A 23,695-nucleotide genomic window follows, 5' to 3' on the forward strand; every position below is an offset into this window, starting at 1 on the left:
TAGAAAGTCCTCAGTCTGTTGGGGCTTATTCCCTCCATGCTTGTCATTCGGTTTGGCCTCTGGGACGCTAGACTTTAGTCCAATGAACCCAGAGGATATGGACTTTTATCTTCTTTCCCAGCAGCTTTTGAATTGTAGAATACTCGCAAGTTACTACCTTGTAAGGCTGATGCACAAGTGGCTTAACTGACTATTCTTCTATGCCTCAAATAACATGGGCACTTAGGCGGATACTTATTAGGACTGGCGCTTTCTGCGCCACATCCCCTGCACTGCCGGACGACGTACATAATTTATGACTAAGCACATGCCTTGTCATAAATTAGGTGCATCCTCCTGCAGTCTGTGCACCTAAACTGAACTCTACGACCGCTCTGAGCTGTGCCAGAAAACTGCCGTAAATTAAGATCATTTTGTCTGTGTCTCTTTCCCCCCCTTGCCACTCCCCTTTTATTGAAAGTGGTGAGGGTGCCTTAAAATCGAAAACATGCGAAAAATTCTTAGTGTCGCAAACACATAGTTTGCGACTTTTCAACAGCATGTTTCAGGCGCAAGGGGGATGATAAATCTCCATAAAGGTGGCCATACACATGGATAGTCTTTATTTGATCAAAAGTAGTGTTGAGCGAACTTGTGTTTTAAGTTCGGCATCTAAAGTTCGGGTTATCGAAGAATCGCGTTATGGATTCTGCTACCACGGACCATAACTTGGTCCGTGGTAGCTGAATCCATAATGCGATTCTCCGATAACCCGAACTTTAGATGCCGAACTTAAAACACAAGTTTGCTCCACACTAATCAAAAGCTCTTTCATCTGACTAGCTGATGAAAATTCAGTAATCGGTCAGTTAAAATGAATGTTAGTTATCCCCTGTGATGAGCATCTGACTGCATGGACCCTAACGATCATTAGAAGGGGGGGTTTAGTCCCCTGGAGTGGCAGGTTGTGCATGAACACTACCGCTGTATTCATTTTCTATGGGACTGTCAGACATGGCGGCGTACAGTGCTTTGCCAACTCCATTACTCCCCTAGCGATGGAGTGGTCATGTGACTGCCGCTCCATTCAGTAGAGAGAATGGGATCCCTGTCTCGTGGGGGTCGTGTGGATCTGGTATGACTTTAGAAATTTATTGTTTTGGTAGAAAGTTTTTTGATCAGCTTTAGACTAGTGTGTATGGGTATCTTAAGGGTACATGGCTGTATTACAGTCCTGTGCTGTCTCCAATCTATACAGAGCTGTAATAGGGGGCACCCATAGACTTCTAAGGGGCCCCAGTCTACCTTCTTATGCCTCAGCTTTCATATGGAGCTATGCAGAGGTTTTAGCTGTTCCAATTGGACACCATATTAGGAGTTATGAGACTGAACATTGCTTCTAGGGGCTTCAGAAGTTGGCACCATAAAGTCTGGACATGACACTGTGCATGATGCCTAAATAACTGACTTTAAATAATGGGAAATTGCAATGACTTGTACTCCTTAAATTGTCTACATGCAAAACAAGAGACAGAATTGTCCATGCCTAAGCCAATAGTTTTTCATTTCCATCGGGAATACTTTTCAGACAATTCTATATTTTTGCTTTTAGTAGTAAATATAATACAAGTCGCAGCCTATGAAGACTATAGCAGAACGTTTCTTTCCCTTTCCCATCTACCTGAGTTTCCATATTTTGTGCGCACATACTTTCAGCCTTTAGTACTGTTTTAGTCTTGTGTTTGTAGATGTTTTATATTATCTTCAGTTTTATCCATTACATTAGCTCTTCAAGATCTAAATAATGTAAGCATTTTGCACTGGAGATCTTGATGTCAGGGGAAGAGTATAACCTTTGCTTGTCCGTTTAGGTGATGACAAATTACGGACCGTGAAATCTTGATTCTCCAGGTGTATGGTGCTAGAAGGGAAGCTGTGTATCTGATTAAAGGGGTTGTCCGGGTTTTTGATTCTGATGGCCTATCCTCAGGATTAGGCTGTCAGTATATGATCATGGGGGTCTGACTCCTGGCACCCCTTCTGATCAGCTATTTGAAGACGCTGCAGGGCTCTTCACAGCTTACCAAGCAGTGTCATCCAATTTCATAGTTGCTGTGCTTGAATGGGACTGAGTTGCGCCTAGGCCACGTGACCAATGAACGTGACGTCACTGGCCTAGAATGAGGTTGCATCGCTTACTGAAACGCCACAGCCTCTCCTACCCTCTTATCTGCGGGGATGCTGGGAGCCAGAACCCCACCGATTTTAATTATTGATGACCTATCCCGAGGATACACCATCAGTATCAAAATCCGGAAAATGCCTTTTAAGGCCTCATGCACACAACCGTTTTTTTTTTGTGGTCCGCATCTTTTGGCAGCTCGGGTGCGGACCCATTCACTTCAATGGGGCCGCAAAAGATGCGGACAGCACTCCGTGTGCTGTCCGCATCCGTTGCACCGTTCCGTGGCCCCGCAAAAAAAATATAGCATGTCCTATTCTTGTCAGTTTTGCGGACAAGAATAGGCATTTCTACAGTGGGCCTTCCGTTCTGCAAATTGCGGAAGGCGCACGGGCGGCTTCCGTTTTTTTGCGGATCCGCGGTTTGCGGACCGCAAAAAACAGCACAGTCGTGTGCATGAGGCCTTACTGGAATAATTATTGTCCCACAGGGCAGGGAGTGGCTGCTGATACCAAGGGGCCATATGAGGTATTTTTAAGGGTGCATCATTTGACTTTACAGGAACGTTTACAGGAAGAGTTGTAATTGTGTTCTGGAACATTATCAGCTAAGACCGTAGTAGTTGTCTGATTCCCAAATAGGGAAGAGGAGGACTAATAATGATTTAGAATTTCCAGGAACGGAATTTAAGATTGGTAACAGGGCGGAGCACAATATCACTGTTTAGCGCAGTTTGGAAGTGCGGACATTTCTGACTGGGATGTCTAGGAAGCAACTCACCAAAGTCTTAAGATTTTTTATTTTTTTTTTGTGTATTTTATGTTGAACAGCAACCCAGCACACAGAAAATAATCTCCTACCTATGAATTGACATATTTTATCCGCTCTCCTTTAAAAGGAGCCTTTTTTTATACTGTCTCAAAAACCAGCTTCATAAATCGTCTCAACGCAAGACTTTTCTGCGCCTCGGCATGACACGCACATAGCAGGTTTCTTTTCTTAATCTCATGAACCATTCGGTGGATCACTAAGGGGTTCAGAATAATACAGTGGAGTACGTGTAGATACATGGAGGACCCTTGGGGGACAATCTGTAAAAACGAAATACAGGCCATGCAGTGCTTGAATTAGATTTCTGTTCCCGTGGGATTCCGTTATTTGCATTCTTTCCCTATACGTCCCATAGTAGCGTACATGGGTTATTATTGAAGACTCTTAATTTTACCCCTGGGGTAAGGACTCCTAATGATTGGCGTCCTGTCTGGTTTATTTTCCCGTACTGGTGATGTCCCAATCTGCATGGAGAAGATATTAGAGCGTTTCTTTCCCTGTACCGTGGCCCCACATCTGCAATGGGTGATCTTGTATTAACCCTGCATGGACTGAGCTGAGATGTGACCCTGTGTCCTAAAGGTGCAGTGTTGTGTGGTCAATCTTGTGTTGGTTTGTTACAGGTTATGCACAGCTGACCAGCTTTTTATAAATTACTCGGAGTGTCAGAAATATATTTTTGTAGACAATGAACAATATGCCTTTTTCAGCTGGATAGCTCAAACTGTGAAACATTGAACCGCTGTCTGTATACAAGTGTTCTGTACTTTCATTGTTTTTTTCCCCCTCTTCATTTTTTTTAATTTGACTGCAAATACTTTAATTTTTCACTTGTAGTCCATAGAAAACGATTTCTTAGGATAGTTTTCTGTCTCCTAATCATTTCTCTATAATATTTTAATAAAGTCCTACAACCGATGTCATCCTTGTCTGTTCTTCAGTGGGAAAAGAAATGGATTTTGAAGGACACGTTCCCATAACCATTTTTTACATCCTTATGAGGCTTTTGGCCAAAAATGGCAGTGGATCCCGTCAATGGTCAACGGCCATGCTAAGCTGTATGTACCTGCACTCAACAGATCGCAGATGTTGCGCAGCTTTAGGCCTGGCAAGTACCAGCTTGGGAGACTGGCTGGGAATCCCTGGTTCCATTGACTGGAAGATGGACATTGATTCATGGATTTGTTCCGTGGATCAATATAGCAGGAATACAGGTTGGACTTATGTCTTTTTAACAAATCCAACCTTAACTACTATGCAAGAGGGAAGCAGAAAAGTACTGTATATATCTACAACCGTAGTGTATATGTAATGTCAGTGAACATTCTTTGTAGATGCCTCATCACTCCCTATATAAAACACCCAAGAACCCAAAGCCACTGGGTTTTGAGGACCATACCTCCATATTTTTGCAAAAGCAACGTAACCCCACCCTTGTGATCACACTGCATGTTTGACTCCATCAGGGAAGAAAAGTAACAAGCGATCTTCCAACTATTCCATAGTTTCAGTCCTGTATACATATGGGTAGCACGCCTTTCCTCTTCTCAGAGATATCCGCTGATGTATATTGTATACATTTGGTGGCCATTACGAAGAAGAGAAGTAATGAGATGGCTATTGTTCCCCTCATGAATTACAGAGGACTCGTCACGATTAGCTCTTCATTAGTGAACCTCAGGGGTCTTGTAAAAGTGGTGAACAACCAGCAAATGAGCTAATAGTGGCCTAATGATGGGCCCTTATTTACAGGCAATAATCTGGGGAACGAACCATTCATTCCTGATAATTGCCTGCTCATCAGAGGGAGAGCCGCAGTTACATACAGCAATCGCATCTGGTCGCAACTGTGATCACTTGTCATCATATAAATTCATTCTGGGCAGCAGATGACTATTTCTAGAGGATGATATGCTGCCCAAACAAGATGATTTAGTTGTCTCCACCAGCAATGCCTTCACGATGAACAGGTGTTCATAAGAAGACTCCTTGCGCCGATTGTCAGCCTTTAATAAGAATAAGGGTACTTTCACACTAGCGGCAGGTGAACAGCCTGTTGGATCCGTCCTGCCGCTAGTTCACGTGTGCCCCCTGACTGCCGCTCCGTCCCCATTGACCATAGTTCCAGAGGCGGCACAGCTAGAGGCAGCCGGACTAAAAGTACTGCATGTTGTAGTGTTAGTCCAGCTGCCTCTCGCTGTGCACTGTCGTCGGAACTCCGCCCCCGCCCCAATATAGTCAATGGGGACGGATCGGCAGTCCAGGGGCACACGTGCACTAGTGGCAGGACGGATCCAACAGGCTGTTCACCCGCCGGAACAGCCTGCCGCTAGTGTGAAACTAGCCATATTTAGTGTCCTTTTTTCCCTCTTGGATCCCATCAGAGGGAGGTGGAGTCAGTGTATGGCCAATTTGGATCTAAAGTGGCCTGCCTTGGATTGGCTCAGAGCTCCAAGGAGTTTGTGTGGAGGGGCCTTGCAGGGGTGGACTGGCCATAGACCTTACAGGGAAATTTCCCGGTGGGCTAATGCCCACAGGGCCGCCTGAGCCCTCCTCACGTCCGGCAGTGGAAGTTTTTTGGGACATATTTGTGCTGCTGGCAGTATTTTGTGATGAAGTATTGGTTAAGGCTGAGCACTCACCACCTGGGCCATAGATGACAAAAGGAGAGTAGTAGGTGAACACCTGAGTCATTTATTATTAAAAAAAATATAGATATATGGCATAAATTAATATTTAAAAAATACATATAATGCATAGAAAACCAATAAAATAAGGTGCAATATGGAATCGCGTATATAGCTGAGGTAGTTACATATAGCAGCAGTATAAAGTGACAGCATAGAGCGGATGTGCATATGTAACCTTATTGCAAAGTTAGAGGTAATTGAAGTGCCGTACGACTTGCACACAGTGGCGTCCCACGTGGCTGCAGTGTCGGATACAGCGGTACCTTATTACAGGTTGTCAGCTGGAACGACTTGAGCAGTTTGGCGGTCGCTTGTCTGTACAGTCTCCAACTGTAGGAGTTATTCAGGTGATGTCTCCAGATAATTCCGGATGTTCAAATCATCGCGCTATATATCTGCCGAGTGGGAGTTAGAGCTGGGCAAATCCAGGATAGATGCAAAAATATATGTCCATCAACCAGATGCGTTTCGGGGTCTATTCGTGGCCCCTTCCTCAGTGGGGAGACATCACCTGAATAACATCCACTCTATGCTGTCACTTTATACTGCTGCTATATGTAACTACCTCAGCTATATACGCAATTCCATATTGCACCTTATTTATTTTATTGGTTTTCTATGCATTATATGTATTTTTTATATATTAATTTATGCCATATATCTATATTTTTAAATAATAAATGACTCAGGTGTTCACCCACTACTCTCCTTTTGTCATCTATGGCCCAGGTGGTGAGTGCTCAGCCTTTACCAATACTTTATTCTATAGCCTTTTTTGACTGGGTGAGTCATTAGGCTTTGTAGCACCTATTCCAGAGTTACCGACAGTGAGCCATCATACTTTTCTAAGTATATTATGATGGACTGTGCTATTTGGCTCTGTTGTGGTGGTATAATCTGCCACAATATGGTATTACTGGCCCTGCCCTCCATCACATTGGACTCAACTACAAAACAGGGCCACTTTTAGTATTTTTTCCAGGGCCACTTAGAGTGATAAGTCTGAGTCTGAGTGATAAACAATATTTATATATATACACACACACACAAGTAGCTGAGCAATTAAACTGTATAGCCTTTTAATTCCCAACAGAAGTCGGCCCCGCCCCTTCTCTAGGTGACAACCTCCTCGGTGTCCTCCCCATTATTCTGAAGGCCACGCCCATACGATCTGGATGAGACGTTTGTGATCCGTACGTTAGGGGCGTGCCCATCTTCTCCGGGTGTCCAGACCACGTGACGGGGCGGCTATTTGCCAGCCTCATGCGGTTCAGTCCCCAGCCCGCAACCTTCCTCCTCATTTCTAGCCATCTCCTCTCCTGCTGTATCAATCGAATCCCTGTTGTTCTCTAGGATAAGTAAGCGCCATGCCCTCCATACCACTAGGGGCGCTGCGCATTGTAGCTCTGACTTGTCTACACAGCTGAAGGGGTGGGTTGTTCTGTTGCTGGAGATCCCTGTCGGAAGGGGGCGCTAGAGCCCGGACTACATACAACCTAGGGCGGTTTAATGCATTGTTTTGGTGGTTGTTCCCCTCCTCACCACACGGGGCGCCGTTGACTCCTCGCAATGCACTCCCAGCCGCACGGCGGCGTTGTTGTGTAACGCGTTGTCTCCGCGGGTGCTGCAAAGGCCTCGCTCCTTCCACGTCCGGGGATCGCGCGGTAACCGGCCGGAGAGCACTGCTGGACATGGCGGCCCCGGTGTCTCCAGTGGGGAAGCGGCTGAGGCTGCTGTTTGACGAGAACTCTTCCAGACGGGAGGGAGTCCCAGATCCGTCTATCCCGTTGGGGAAGAGGGCCTGGGAGGGCGGAACTGTGCGAGGGCTCAAAGGAGCGGCGCCCGAGGAGCTGGCGGTAAGTGGCCACTCCTAGCTGGTTGTGAGAACGCTTTCTTCCGTAGTCCGGAATCACTCGGGGCACGGTGTCTTGTCCGGGCCTAGTCCGGCCCACCCCCGGTGCTGCCATCCCCGGCCCCGTGACTGCAGCCCCTCCCCCATCCCCAATGTAAACATTTCATAGTGCCACGCTCATTGCTCCCCTGCCACTTATACAGCCTAAACTTTCTCTCCTAGAGGACGTGACAAGCAAGGGTTAATCGGCTAGCTAGCCACGTGACTGACCAGGGCAGAAAGTCTAGCAGTTAGGCTAGTCATGGCCCCTGTGTGAGGCCAGGTGCTTACAGGGATCCTCTGTCTCCAAGTAAAAGCAGAAGGACAAACTCATCTCACCTGTCAGTCTCTTCTTTGTGCTGTTCCTCTGTTATTCCTCCTGACTAGGGATGAGTGAACTTGTGTTTAAGGTTCGGGTTATCTAAGGATTCTGCAACCACAGACAATACGTTACGGTGCCTGGTAGCGGAATCCATAATGGAATTCTTAGATAACCTGAACTTGAAAACACAAGTTTGCTCATCCCTACTCCTGATACCTGTCCCTGTGTTTTGGGGGTAAATTTAAACTGACTCTTATTATTTATTTGCTTTCTAAATGCAAAATTAAAAGAAAATCTGTCAAAAATGTAGTTCAGTCTGCGAGCAGCATGTTATAGAGCAGGAGGAGCTGAGCAGAACGTATTACAATCTGCAGGCTATAGAGCAGGAGGAGCTGAGCAGAACATTTTACAATCTGCAGGCTATAGAGCAGGAGGAGCTGAGCAGAACGTTTTACAGTCTGCAGGCAGCATGTTATGAGGCAGGAGGAGCTGAGCAGAACGTATTACAATCTGCAGGCTATAGAGCAGGAGGAGCTGAGCAGAACGTATTACAATCTGCAGGCTATAGAGCAGGAGGAGCTGAGCAGAACGTATTACAATCTGCAGGCTATAGAGCAGGAGGAGCTGAGCAGAACGTATTACAATCTGCAGGCTATAGAGCAGGAGGAGCTGAGCAGAACGTTTTACAATCTGCAGGCTATAGAGCAGGAGGAGCTGAGCAGAACATTTTACAGTCTGCAGGCAGCATGTTATAGAGCAGGAGGAGCTGAGCAGAACGTATTACAATCTGCAGGCAGCATGTTATAGAGCAGGAGGAGCTGAGCAGAACATGTTAGTCTGCAGGCAGCATGTTATAGAGCAGGAGGAGCTGAGCAGAACCTATTACAGTCTGCAGGCAGCATGTTATAGAGCAGGAGGAGCTGAGCAGAACCTATTACAGTCTGCAGGCAGCATGTTAGTCTGCAGGCAGCATGTTATAGAGCAGGAGGAGCTGAGCAGAACGTATTACAATCTGCAGGCAGCATGTTATAGAGCAGGAGGAGCTGAGCAGAACATGTTAGTCTGCAGGCAGCATGTTAGAGCAGGAGGAGCTGAGCAGAACCTATTACAGTCTGCAGGCAGCATGTTATAGAGCAGGAGGAGCTGAGCAGAACATGTTAGTCTGCAGGCAGCATGTTATAGAGCAGGAGGAGCTGAGCAGAACGTATTACAATCTGCAGGCAGCATGTTATAGAGCAGGAGGAGCTGAGCAGAACATGTTAGTCTGCAGGCAGCATGTTATAGAGCAGGAGGAGCTGAGCAGAACATGTTAGTCTGCAGGCAGCATGTTATAGAGCAGGAGGAGCTGAGCAGAACGTATTACAATCTGCAGGCTTTAGAGCAGGAGGAGCTGAGCAGAACGTATTACAATCTGCAGGCTATAGAGCAGGAGGAGCTGAGCAGAACGTTTTACAATCTGCAGGCTATAGAGCAGGAGGAGCTGAGCAGAACCTATTACAGTCTGCAGGCAGCATGTTATAGAGCAGGAGGAGCTGAGCAGAACCTATTACAGTCTGCAGGCAGCATGTTATAGAGCAGGAGGAGCTGAGCAGAACATGTTAGTCTGCAGGCAGCATGTTATAGAGCAGGAGGAGCTGAGCAGAACGTATTACAATCTGCAGGCAGCATGTTATAGAGCAGGAGGAGCTGAGCAGAACATGTTAGTCTGCAGGCAGCATGTTATAGAGCAGGAGGAGCTGAGCAGAACATGTTAGTCTGCAGGCAGCATGTTATAGAGCAGGAGGAGCTGAGCAGAACCTATTACAGTCTGCAGGCAGCATGTTATAGAGCAGGAGGAGCTGAGCAGAACGTATTACAATCTGCAGGCAGCATGTTATAGAGCAGGAGGAGCTGAGCAGAACATGTTAGTCTGCAGGCAGCATGTTATAGAGCAGGAGGAGCTGAGCAGAATCTATTACAGTCTGCAGGCAGCATGTTAGTCTGCAGGCAGCATGTTATAGAGCAGGAGGAGCTGAGCAGAACATGTTAGTCTGCAGGCAGCATGTTATAGAGCAGGAGGAGCTGAGCAGAACGTATTCCAATCTGCAGGCAGCATGTTATAGAGCAGGAGGAGCTGAGCAGAACATGTTAGTCTGCAGGCAGCATGTTCTAGAGCAGGAGGAGCTGAGCAGAACATATTACAATCTGCAGGCAGCATGTTATAGAGCAGGAGGAGTTGAGCAGAACATATTACAATCTGCAGGCAGCATGTTATAGAGCAGGAGGAGCTGAGCAGAACGTATTACAATCTGCAGGCAGCTTGTTATAGAGCAGGAGGAGCTGAGCAGAACGTATTACAATCTGCGAGCAGCATGTTATAGAGCAGGAGGAGCTCACCAGAACATATTACAATCTACAGGCAGCATGTTAAAGAGCAGGAGGAGCTGAGCAGAACCTATTACAGTCTGCAGGCAGCATGTTATAGAGCAGGAGGAGCTGAGCAGAACGTATTACAATCTGCAGGCAGCACGCTAGAGCAGGAGAAGCTGAGCAGAACATATTACAATCTGCAGGCAGCATGTTATAGAACAGGAGGAGCTGAGCAGAACGTATTACAATCTGCAGGCAGCATGTTATAGAGCAGGAGGAGCTGAGCAGAACCTATTACAGTCTGCAGGCAGCATGTTATAGAGCAGAAGGAGCTGAGCAGAACATGTTAGTCTGCAGGCAGCATGTTATAGAGCAGGAGGAGCTGAGCAGAACATATTACAATCTGCAGGTATGTTATAGAGCAGGAGAAGCTGAGCAGAACGTATTACAATCTGCAGGCAGCATGGTATAGAGCAGGAGGAGCTGAGCAGAGTGTATTACAGTCTGCAGGCAGCATGGTATAGAGCAGGAGGAGCTGAGCAGAACGTATTACAATCTGCAGGTATGTTATAGAGCAGGAGGAGCTGAGCAGAACGTATTCCAATCTGCAGGCAGCATGTTATAGAGCAGGAGGAGTTGAGCAGAACATATTACAATCTGCAGGCAGCATGTTATAGAGCAGGAGGAGCTGAGCAGAACGTATTACAATCTGCAGGCAGCTTGTTATAGAGCAGGAGGAGCTGAGCAGAACGTATTACAATCTGCGAGCAGCATGTTATAGAGCAGGAGGAGCTCACCAGAACATATTACAATCTACAGGCAGCATGTTAAAGAGCAGGAGGAGCTGAGCAGAACCTATTACAGTCTGCAGGCAGCATGTTATAGAGCAGGAGGAGCTGAGCAGAACGTATTACAATCTGCAGGCAGCACGCTAGAGCAGGAGAAGCTGAGCAGAACATATTACAATCTGCAGGCAGCATGTTATAGAACAGGAGGAGCTGAGCAGAACGTATTACAATCTGCAGGCAGCATGTTATAGAGCAGGAGGAGCTGAGCAGAACCTATTACAGTCTGCAGGCAGCATGTTATAGAGCAGAAGGAGCTGAGCAGAACATGTTAGTCTGCAGGCAGCATGTTATAGAGCAGGAGGAGCTGAGCAGAACATATTACAATCTGCAGGTATGTTATAGAGCAGGAGAAGCTGAGCAGAACGTATTACAATCTGCAGGCAGCATGGTATAGAGCAGGAGGAGCTGAGCAGAGTGTATTACAGTCTGCAGGCAGCATGGTATAGAGCAGGAGGAGCTGAGCAGAACGTATTACAATCTGCAGGTATGTTATAGAGCAGGAGGAGCTGAGCAGAACGTATTCCAATCTGCAGGCAGCATGTTATAGAGCAGGAGGAGCTGAGCAGAACGTATTACAATCTGCAGGCAGCTTGTTATAGAGCAGGAGGAGCTGAGCAGAACGTATTACAATCTGCGAGCAGCATGTTATAGAGCAGGAGGAGCTCACCAGAACATATTACAATCTACAGGCAGCATGTTAAAGAGCAGGAGGAGCTGAGCAGAACCTATTACAGTCTGCAGGCAGCATGTTATAGAGCAGGAGGAGCTGAGCAGAACGTATTACAATCTGCAGGCAGCACGCTAGAGCAGGAGAAGCTGAGCAGAACATATTACAATCTGCAGGCAGCATGTTATAGAGCAGGAGGAGCTGAGCAGAACGTATTACAATCTGCAGGCAGCATGTTATAGAGCAGGAGGAGCTGAGCAGAACCTATTACAGTCTGCAGGCAGCATGTTATAGAGCAGAAGGAGCTGAGCAGAACATGTTAGTCTGCAGGCAGCATGTTATAGAGCAGGAGGAGCTGAGCAGAACATATTACAATCTGCAGGTATGTTATAGAGCAGGAGAAGCTGAGCAGAACGTATTACAATCTGCAGGCAGCATGGTATAGAGCAGGAGGAGCTGAGCAGAGTGTATTACAGTCTGCAGGCAGCATGGTATAGAGCAGGAGGAGCTGAGCAGAACGTATTACAATCTGCAGGTATGTTATAGAGCAGGAGGAGCTGAGCAGAACGTATTCCAATCTGCAGGCAGCATGTTATAGAGCAGGATGAAACATCTGAAGTCGATTCGCATAAAACTTTGTTTTAATACTGTACGGAGCTCTAGCGTTGATTTGCTCATCCATAATTACAAACTGCAGGCAGCATGTTATAGAGCAGGAGGAGCTGAGCAGAATTTATTACAATCTGCAGTCAACATGTTATGGAACAGGAGGAGCTGAGCAGAACCTATTAAAATCTATAGGCAACATGTTATAAAGCAGGAGGAGCTGAGCAGATTGATATATAGTTTTATGGTAAAAGATTCAGTAAAACTTAACATTTACATCTGCTATTCCTATTCTGAGGAGTCTATGGGCTCCAGAACGGATCCGTCCCATTTCCGTTATGCAGGGGAGTCCTTTTCTGCATAAAGGAAACGGGACAGATCTGTTTTGCAGCCCGTAGACTTTTATTATGACGGAATGCCTCTAAAGGCATTCCGTCATAGAATTGCGTTATGGTCCGTGGTTACGGAATCCATAATGCAATTCACCTTTTACCAGTAAACGAAGCGTGAACGAATTTCAAAATCTGAAATTCGCTCATCTCTAGATAGGAACATACAGGTAGGGTCTGCAGGAGGAGTGGGTGAATGAAACTGGCTGTGTATGTGTGTACAGTGAGCGGACAGAACCTGCAAGGCGGGAGGGTCACACACCTGGGAGAAGAGATCTCTCATGGGCTGTAGAAGAGAAAAGCAGAGCAGGTATGAAGCTGGATGGATACACAAGAGCTAGTGAAGGCAGCAGCATCTGGGCTATACAGGCCTCACTTCCAGCATGTATTGCTTTAGAGTAGGGCTGCACGATATGGGAATTTTGTGCGATTGCGATTAGGGCCCTAAAAATTGCGATAACGATATGCGATGCAATATTTTAAGGGAATTGTGCTAGAAGTCTATTTGCTTGGATTTTCCCATATGAGCCGCTGACGCGGCTGGGTATGACATAGTTATAGGGGATCTGTGGATGATGCACTCTTATGGGGTGGATCTGTGGAGGACGCTGTTATGGGGTGGATCTGTGGAGGACGCTGTTATGGGGTGGATCTGTGGAGGACGCTGTTATGGGGTGGATCTGTGGAGGACGCTGTTATGGGGTGGATCTGTGGAGGACGCTGTTATGGGGTGGATCTGTGGAGGACGCTGTTACGGGGTGGATCTGTGGAGGACGCTGTTATGGGGTGGATCTGTGGAGGACGCTGTTAGGGGGTGGATCTGTGGAGGACGCTGTTATGGGGTGGATCTGTGGAGGACGCTGTTATGGGGTGGATCTGTGGAGGACGCTGTTATGGGGTGGATCTGTGGAGGACGCTGTTATGGGGTGGATCTGTGGAGGACGCTGTTATGGGGTGGATCTGTGGAGGACGCTGTTACGGGGTGGATCTGTGGAGGACGCTGTTACGGGGTGGATCTGTGGAGGACGCTGTTACGGGGTGGATCTGTGGGGGACGCTGTTACGGGGTGGATCTGTGGGGGACGCTGTTACGGGGTGGATCTGTGGGGGACGCTGTTACGGGGTGGATCTGTGGGGGACGCTGTTACGGGGTGGATCTGTGGGGGACGCTGTTACGGGGTGGATCTGTGGGGGACGCTGTTACGGGGTGGATCTGTGGGGGACGCTGTTACGGGGTGGATCTGTGGGGGACGCTGTTACGGGGTGGATCTGTGGGGGACGCTGTTACGGGGTGGATCTGTGGGGGGCGCTGTTACGGGGTGGATCTGTGGGGGACGCTGTTACGGGGTGGATCTGTGGGGGACGCTGTTACGGGGTGGATCTGTGGGGGACGCTGTTACGGGGTGGATCTGTGGGGGACGCTGTTACGGGGTGGATCTGTGGGGGACGCTGTTACGGGGTGGATCTGTGGGGGACGCTGTTACGGGGTGGATCTGTGGGGGACGCTGTTACGGGGTGGATCTGTGGGGGACGCTGTTACGGGGTGGATCTGTGGGGGACGCTGTTACGGGGTGGATCTGTGGGGGACGCTGTTACGGGGTGGATCTGTGGGGGACGCTGTTACGGGGTGGATCTGTGGGGGACGCTGTTACGGGGTGGATCTGTGGGGGACGCTGTTACGGGGTGGATCTGTGGGGGACGCTGTTACGGGGTGGATCTGTGGGGGACGCTGTTACGGGGTGGATCTGTGGGGGACGCTGTTACGGGGTGGATCTGTGGGGGACGCTGTTACGGGGTGGATCTGTGGGGGACGCTGTTACGGGGTGGATCTGTGGGGGACGCTGTTACGGGGTGGATCTGTGGGGGACGCTGTTACGGGGTGGATCTGTGGGGGACGCTTTTACGGGGTGGATCTGTGGGGGACGCTGTTACGGGGTGGATCTGTGGGGGACGCTGTTACGGGGTGGATCTGTGGGGGACGCTGTTACGGGGTGGATCTGTGGGGGACGCTGTTACGGGGTGGATCTGTGGGGGGCGCTGTTACGGGGTGGATCTGTGGGGGGCGCTGTTACGGGGTGGATCTGTGGGGGGCGCTGTTACGGGGTGGATCTGTGGGGGGCGCTGTTACGGGGTGGATCTGTGGGGGGCGCTGTTATAGGGGATGTGTGCTATGACACATAGGGCCATGAGGGGGGGCAGCATAAGACATATAGCATTTTATGCTGGTTCCCCTCATGGCCCTATGTGTCCCCTCATGTGTCCTAAACTGTGCACATAACTGGCTTTGTGTGTAAAGTATTTTACTAGTGTGTAAAACAATCTCTCTCCTATTGATAACATGGCCAGCCTCTGTACTCACTGTCACTATGAACGCACTGCAGCGAGCTGGCTGTCCGGCGCGTGACACTTAGTAACGCTCCTCCCACCTCAGGAAGCAGGAGCGTTACTAAGTGACGTCAGTCACGCGCCGGCCGGCCCGTTCGCTGCAGTGCATTCATCGTGACAGTGAGTACAGAGGCTGGCCATGTTATCAATAGAAGAGAGATTGTTTCACACACTAGTAAACTACTTTACACACAAAGCCAGTTATGTGCGCGGGGCCCCTTCATATATAATCGCGGCATTTTCGGGTCGGCCAAATCGCCATATCGCATTTGCCGATTATCGCGATTCGATTATTTTTTCGATTTATCGTGCAGCCCTACTGGAGAGGAACACATCGACATGAGAAAAGTGATAGTAAATGAAGATTGCAGACTGCAACTTTGGCTAGATTCACATGTCTGTACAGATGTATAATCCGTCCACGTTACTGACATAATATGTTGTGTAATAGAAAATTCAGCACTCCCTAGGTTGATGCAAAAGTGAATTTTTTTTATTATATTATATTATAGCTATAGAATTTTTAGGATCTCATGCAACATATATATACACATTTTGTTATGGTGGCCAGGGACATCATCGTCCTCCCAGACCTTAATCTCAGCTGGGGGAAAGGGCACTACTTTTTCATACAAACCTCACAGTTGGGCCCGTTGCGGCTCTGGAAATGAAGGCCTTGGAGGATCGAAACGTCCCTGGAAAGTACATGAGCTGCTGTGTTGCATGAGGTCTTATGAATTCATGGACTGACATGCCCACTACTGCTCCACTGCAAGACATATTAACGCTAGGTCTACTTTCACACTGGCGTTTTGGCGTTTGTGCACTTCGTTCTGGCCTCTTACAAGCGGTCCAAAACTGATCAGTTTGCATCCTAATGCCTTCTGAATGGAAAAGGATCCGCTCAGAATGCATCAGTTTGTCTCCGTTCCGTCTTCATTCGGCTCTGGAGGCGGACACCAAAACGCTGCTTTCAGCATTTTTCTGTCCGTCAAACGAAACTGAGCCAAACGGATCGGTTCTGGCACACAATGTACGTCAATGTGTGGACGGATCCTTTTTCTATGGCACAATAGAATACTGATCCGTCCTCCATTGACTTTCAATGGTGTTCAAAACAGATCCGTCTTGGCTATATTAAAGATAATACAAACGGATCCGTTCTGAACAGATGCAGACGGGGGGTATTATCTGAACGGTTCCGTCCATGACGTATCCGCCCAAAACGTGAGTGTGAAAGTAGCCTAAGTACAGAGCTGGAATTTAGGCTGTATTGTACCTAACTATGCTTCTGATTTCACACAGAGGTTTTCACGTCAAAGTCATACGGGATATACGGGTAAATGAATTGTAGCATCAGCTACCATATCAAGGATGTGTTCTCCACTAGAGACATTACCTTTCAAAGGGGTTCTCCAGGGGTTAAATATTGATGAGCTATTCTCAGGAATAATAATATGATATCAGCAGGGTTCCCACTCCTGGCGCCCCTGCAAATCAGCTACTCCGCTGCAGCCTCCTCTCAGCTCACCAAGAACAGCAACGTTTATCGTATAGCGGCTGTGCTTGGTATTGCAGTGCAGCCCCATTGACTGAAGGAATGGGGTGAGCTGCATGTGACTGATGAACGTGACATCACATGGCAAAAGTGCCCATGGAGCACCGCGGCCTCTTCCTACAGTCGGACACCTTCCCATCTGATATTGATGACCTTTTCTGAGGATAAATCCCAGAGAACCCCTTTGAGGGTGAATAGTGGCGTATAGTGCAGAACCTACATCAGAACTACACACAAATGATCATCTTACTATTTCCCACAGTGCCTTTTTCTCTGGCTGCAAATACACAAACCTATAAGGCCTGACATAAATGATATAAAGCATATGCTGGGAAAAGGGCTTTTTTACGCGCCGTCTTGATGTGTTTTTAATGTTTTTCTTGTACTTTAAAGGATTAGATTACCTGCTGCCCATCATAGTCTTCGGAGAAGAGAGGTGACGGTCTATCTTGTAGAATGTTAGTTTAGGATGGGGGAAGTAAAACTGCTGAAAAAGGCATTTTTCTTTATACCGTATTACAAAGTTTCTTCTATTGATGCATGCAATTAAATATTCGGGGAAATATTGAAGGTCTCCATACATAGGGGCAGAGTGAGCGGATTACACTGCATTTAGGCTCCATTCACACATCCGCAATTCTGTTCTGCATTTTGCGGAACGGCATTGCGGACCCATTCATTTCTATGGGGCCGCACTTCTGGGTCCGCATTTCCGTTCCCCCCCAAAAAATAGAACATGTACTATTCTTGTCCGCAACCGCGGACAAGATTAGGCATTTTCTATTAAGTGCCGGCGATGTGCGGTCCTCAAAATGCGGAACGCACATTGCCGGTCTCCGTGTTTTGTGGATCTGCAAAACACACACGGATGTGTGAATGGAGCCTTATTAAAGAGGGTTGTCCCATTATAACAACTTATCCCGTATCCACAAGGTAGGGGATAGGCTTCTGATCAATGGGAGTCCAGCCGATGGGGCCGCAACGGTCATGAGTATGGGGGGGCCATGTTCCCCTGTTTGAATGGATCAGCAGAATGCAAGCGTGCCACCACTCCATTCATTTGAGTTAGATCTGCAGCAAAACCGCATCAAATCCAAACGCATAAAAACTGCAATAAATTGTGCAGATTTATGTGTTGTTTTTGTGCAGTTTTGGTGCACACAAATTTCCACTGTGTGCAGCCCACCTAGGCCGTGGGTGATGAGTGCTTCAATAGCCTTATAGTACTTGAGGCCAAAATTGCAGTGTAAAACGGCGGTCTTCTCAAAGAAGAGGCCAGTCAACATACCACAAACAATTGTGATCAAGATCAGTATGGTCCTTGGTGGGGTTTCAATGGAGCAGTCCTGCGCATGCGTGTCCGCTGCTCCATTCAAACAAGGAGAGATGTGTCTCTGCTCTCATGATTGGTGGGGACCTCGGCAGTCAGATCCCTGTCCATCAGACACTTTTCCTCTCTTCTGTCAATGGGGGATACGTTGTTGTCATGGTAACACCCCTTTAAAAGGTTTAGATATTTTTCTTCTCCGCTTACTGTAAGCATGGCATACTGGAAAGTGGCTTTGCCTAATATACCTCGCCGTGTCAACGAATAGGTGGGTGTACACATGGACTACTAGACCGTCTAGGTAGGGATGCACCGAATTAGCCAGACTGTGTAGTCTGACTCTAAATCTTACAGTAATAGTAACTCTGTCTCAGCGCGTGCTGCTGTTTTGCCACTTTTGTAGCTTTTTGTTTTTTGAATGCAGCATGTGCTGGTTGTGGCATTTTGTTACTCCATCGGCTTCTTTATAGAACTGAAAGAATGCCAGGAAGAATGCCTGTACAAAATAAAAAGTAAAAGAAGCCATAAAACGTGTAAGAGCCATTAAACACATATAAAGTGGCTGTCATTTTTTTTACCTGCATTTTAACATGCTTAAGTGTCTCTTTTGAATCTATTTGGAGTGCGTGAGGCAGACCGTAAAACGCTGTGTGAACGCAGCCTGACAATTAATTGGTGTATTGACTCCGGGCATTCGGCCTGCTGTGAATATCATTTTGTGTACTGCCATATTAAGAAATGTCCACATTGTCTGCACCATCAAAACCATATTTCTTCTTCTTCTTCTTCCAGGTGTATGTAGAATTTGATGAAAAAAGCTCTAGGCCACATTCATGGGTGCAAGTCCATGGAGAAGATGTGTTGGTGATCCTGCTGGAAGGGCCACTGGTTTGGTCACCAAGGAAAGAGCCTATTATTGTCCAGGGCAGCCGTATTTGTCCCACACACTGGCCAGCATTGGTGAGCTCCCTGCTTGCTCCATCTAATTATTCTGGGTTGTTTCTCTGCCTTTCTGTCAGTCCAGGCATAGTGTTGAGATACATAATTTTTTTCTCTGTGGCTTCCTATGTGATCCACCGGGGCAAAAAGCTGGGGGAGGTACCCTGATTCCTCGCCTCATGGAAACCCAAAGGTACAGCCACGTGGTCAGGTTTCCTGATGCAGCTTTGGAAACCAAAACCAGGAGTGACTTCAGAAAAGAGAAGTGGCATGTGTCCTTCATACTTTATTTACTTTTATGATTCACTCTTGGCTTCCAAAACTGCATCCAGAAACTTGAGAATGTGACCGATCCCTAAGGGTGCCGGCATGCGGTGCGGATTACAGGAAAAACCGCAGCATAATACGTACAGCAAAATGTATGATATTAGACGAATCTCTTTTCTTTTCTTTTTTTTTTGTTTAGGCGCGGAAATTGATCTGCTGTCCGGATTTTGAAATCTGCAACATGCTTTGCAGACAAAAATAGGCAGTTATATTAATGGCTGTCCGTGCCATTCTGCAAATTGCGGAACACGCACGGACGCCTTCCGTGTTTTGCGGATCTGCGATTTGCAGGGCCGCAAAACACACCACAGTCGTGTGCATGTAGCCTAAAACGGCGGTCTTCTCAAAGAAGAGGCCAGTCAACATACCACAAACAATTGTGGTAAAGATCAGTATGGTCCTTGGTGGGGTTTGACAGTAGAGTGGTCTTGTCTGGGCCTACAGCACTGACACCAGCCTTGTTTCCCTGTTTCTGATTGATGCATTTCCAAGGGCTGGGAGTTTTGGTAGCACTTTTAGTAGGCCATCCTTGGCTGATGACTGGGGGCAGAGCATTAGATTAAGCATGTCAATAAGAGGCATGTGAGATAAAATCTTCACCCTTTTTGCATCCTATGTTTTGTTTGCAGACATTCACAACTCTGGTGGATAAGTTGGGCCTGGGAACCCTGGTCCCTATAGAGTTTCTGTTGGAAGAAATCCTGCATTTCCTTCCAGATGCCAGCACTCTCCGCCTCTATCAGGTAGCCCATCTGTGTTCTCATTATGGCAATTTTTTTTTTTTTGGTTTACCCTTCAGTCACAAGTACATTGAATGAAATTTCTGTTTCCTATTCCAGCAGATGGGAGTTGACAGCCACAAATTGGTTTTAAAAGAACAGCCGTTATTGCGGGATGCAGTTACTGGCATTATTAACTCCAGGAAAACCCAGGAAATCATTTTAAGAGGTACGTATAAATCAGGCTGCTTATTGTCCTCCTGAAAGTTAGGTGTGATATGCATGAACTATATTCCTATTTCTCTTGTAGTCTTCAAAAAACAATGTACAAATTATTCTTTCATGCTTAAAGGGGTTGTCTTATCTGAGACATTGGTGGCACGTCTCTAAGATCTACCTCCAGAACGGGGCCCCCGATGTGATCCCAGAGCAGCTGTGCATGCGCGACTGCCCTCCATTCGTTTCTATGGGACCGTTGAAAAATAGCCGCATACTGGCTCATCTATCTCCTGCGCCTGTCCCTCGAAAGTGAAGGAGAGCGCACTGCGCACTCGCTTTGCTATTTTTGTCAGTCTCATAGAAATGAACAGAGAGTCCACTGTGCAAGCACAGCCACCACTCCATTCACTTCTATGGGACTGCCGAAAACAGCTGAGCAAGTGCATGGTGCACTCTCCTTCACTTGCAAGGGTTCCCTTTAGAAGATAGGCAGGGGTCTTGGAGGTGGGACAGGCACCTATCCGACTTTGAAAGCACCCTAGTGATATGCCATTGAAGTCCCAGATGACGCAACAACTTTCAAAGGGTTTTCCAGGACTTTTTAACTGATGACCTATCCTCTGCAGCGCTACTGTGAGTAGGAGTGCCTTCTCAAACAGCTGATCAGCGGGAGTCCCGGGTGTTGGACCCCACCAATTAGATACGGATGACGTATCCTGATACAGTTGTACCCACTGTACTGAAGGATTAGCAAATGGGGAAGATTTGAAACACAATGCCCAGATTTACTAATGTGTCTGTGTCTAGAATCTGGCTAAAAAGTGGCGCAATTTGACACAAGTAGGGTTTCTAAAATTTCTAAAAAAAAATCTGGCTTGCCTGAAAGGAGCCAGGGCTTAGTGGGAAAGGGGGGTTACCTAATATGCAACATATCGCTTCATAAATGACACAATTCTTGCATACATTTTCGTCTCAAAGTAAGCCAACCAATATTTGGTATAGGGTTAGGCCAGATTTACATAACAGCGATCTGTGTGTCGGCCACATCTCCTGGACCAACCACGGCTCCTCTGACCCAAGCTGACTGAATCATATTGTTTTATGATCGACTCAGTTTCTATCTGATCGCAGGTTTATTGTATTGTCCTGACATGATGTATACAATAGACCTGTGTTCAGAACTGACTGTATTGTATACTGAGGGATCACTGTAGTCTAGGGATGGGCGATATCAAAAATATTCAGACAATAACGATATTAAGAAATTTATCGCGATAACGATATATATCGCGATAAATACCTGTTTAAAAGAAAAAACAAAACAAGGAGACATTATACCGTGTGGGGGCAGCCAGAAGGAGAAATTATACTGTATGGGGGCCACAAGGAGACATTATACTGTATGGGGCAGCCAGGAGACATTATACTGTATGGGGGCCACAAGGAGACATTATACTGTATGGGGGCAGCCAGAAGGAGACATTATACTGTGTGGGGCAGCCAGAAGGAGACATTATACTGTGTGGGGCAGCCAGAAGGAGATATTATACTGTGTGGGGCAGCCAGAAGGAGACTTTATACTGTATGGGGGCCACAAGGAGACATTATACTGTGTGGGGCAGCCAGAAGGAGACATTATACTGTATGGGGGCAGCCAGAAGGAGACATTATACTGTGTGGGGCAGCCAGAAGGAGACTTTATACTGTATGGGGGCCACAAGGAGACATTATACTGTGTGGGGCAGCCAGAAGGAGACATTATACTGTGTGGGGCAGCCAGAAGGAGACTTTATACTGTATGGGGGCCACAAGGAGACATTATACTGTGTGGGGGCAGCCAGAAGGAGAAATTATACTGTATGGGGGCAGCCAGAAGGAGACTTTATACTGTGTGGGGGCAGCCAGAAGGAGACTTTATACTGTACGGGGCAGCCGCGAGGAGACGTTGCGCTGTGTGGGGCAACCGCGAGGAGACGTTGCGCTGTGTGGGGCAGCCGCGAGGAGACGTTGCGCTGTGTGGGGCAGCCGCGAGGAGACGTTGCGCTGTGTGGGGCAGCCGCGAGGAGACGTTGCGCTGTGTGGACAAGTTTAAAATACTGTGGTTATTAGGAAACCGCCATATCGCTGTTTCCTAATACCGCTGTATATCGCTAACACCGGTTTACCGCTCAACCCTACTGTAGTCTGATTAATAAGAATAAGGGTTCACGCACACGCAAGTTATTATTTTTTTTTCCTGCGTTCCGTATAGCCGCTCCGCAAACAAATAGAACATGTCCTTTTATTGTCCGCATTACGGACAGGGATAGGACTGTTCTATTAGGGGCCAGCTGTTCCATTCCACAAAATATGTAATGCACACGGCCGGTATCCGCGTTTTGCGCTGGTCCATTTTCCTGGATTTTGGAGACTGTTGTGTGAATAAGGTCTGAAAGCATGCGGACTGCTTTCTACTCGGAACGAGATTTTACATTGCATGGAGTAAAAACTGTGGATGAGAAGAGGCTATAATTTAATAGATTTTTGTGATTTATTTATTTTTGGTAATTTTTCTAGGTATTTGCAGTATTCAAGGTCAAGAAGTGAAGGTATTTAGACCAGATGAGAATGAAGCATGGATTTGTGGGATAGTAACCCATCAAGACCCTATCACTCGTATAATAAATGTTACAATGAGTGAGGTAGGTATATAGGTATACCATGCACATGACTGTGTTTTTTGTCCACATCCGATCCTCATTTTTGAATGTAAAAGAAAAAAAAAATCTATGCGAGAAACGCCAGAAATTTATATTTTATTTAATTTTCATATTCACCAATCTGTTACTGTAACTTACTCATTATTTCATTGTGTTCACAGGCAGGTGAAACTGTAACTATTGATCCTAAATTGGTACACGTGGTGCTAGTGAATGACTCTGTTTTAGAGCCTGAGGTAAGATGTTCTATTTGGATACAAACGCGGTGGAATGATACGTTGTTCTGCCTACACTGCCAAATATTGTAATCCGGTTTAAAAATAATACAGTAATGGTGGGGTGGGTGAGCATTGGTCAACTCTACACTGTGTTGTAGTGGATCAAAGATGACTAGAAAGAGTAGGAGATGTAATTTTTCTAGACTGGTGTACACCACTTTGAAAACCTGCCACCATGAAATTCAGAGCATTCTGCAGGCTGCATGTTATAGAGCAGGAGGAGCTGAGCAGATTGATATATTGTATTGTGGGAAATGATTCAGTAAAACTTGCAATATATGTAAATATATTTTTAAATCTCAGCTTTTTTTTTAACTTCAGTTGCACACTGGGTTTATCCATGACTGACTGCTATGTACTGTATATAGTTATGTAACACACTAGGATTGTCACGAAACCAGAACTTGAGCTTCGATTTTGATACCAGGTAAAGTATCAACATACTCAATGCCAAATTGATATTTTGCAAAGGAAAAAAAATGCCCACACAT

The 23,695-nt window shown here is 46.8% G+C and overlaps 1 protein-coding gene across 1 annotated transcript in view; it reads left to right on the plus strand.

Annotated features, from left to right (window-relative positions):
• Nucleotides 1–6,789: 6,789 nt before the first annotated feature.
• The window catches only part of KDM3B (lysine demethylase 3B), a 61,171-nt gene continuing 44,265 nt past the window's right edge, over nt 6,790–23,695 (plus strand). Inside the window, exons 1-6 of the mRNA XM_040407000.1 lie at nt 6,790–7,538; nt 18,816–18,983; nt 19,919–20,032; nt 20,129–20,237; nt 22,784–22,908; nt 23,088–23,162. Of these exons, the coding sequence (XP_040262934.1) occupies nt 7,374–7,538; nt 18,816–18,983; nt 19,919–20,032; nt 20,129–20,237; nt 22,784–22,908; nt 23,088–23,162 (756 nt within the window). The 5' untranslated portion in view covers nt 6,790–7,373. The remainder of the gene's footprint in view (nt 7,539–18,815; nt 18,984–19,918; nt 20,033–20,128; nt 20,238–22,783; nt 22,909–23,087; nt 23,163–23,695) is intronic.

Source organism: Bufo bufo, chromosome 1 (genome assembly GCF_905171765.1).
Source record: "Bufo bufo chromosome 1, aBufBuf1.1, whole genome shotgun sequence".
Classification (NCBI taxonomy): Eukaryota; Metazoa; Chordata; class Amphibia; order Anura; family Bufonidae; genus Bufo; species Bufo bufo.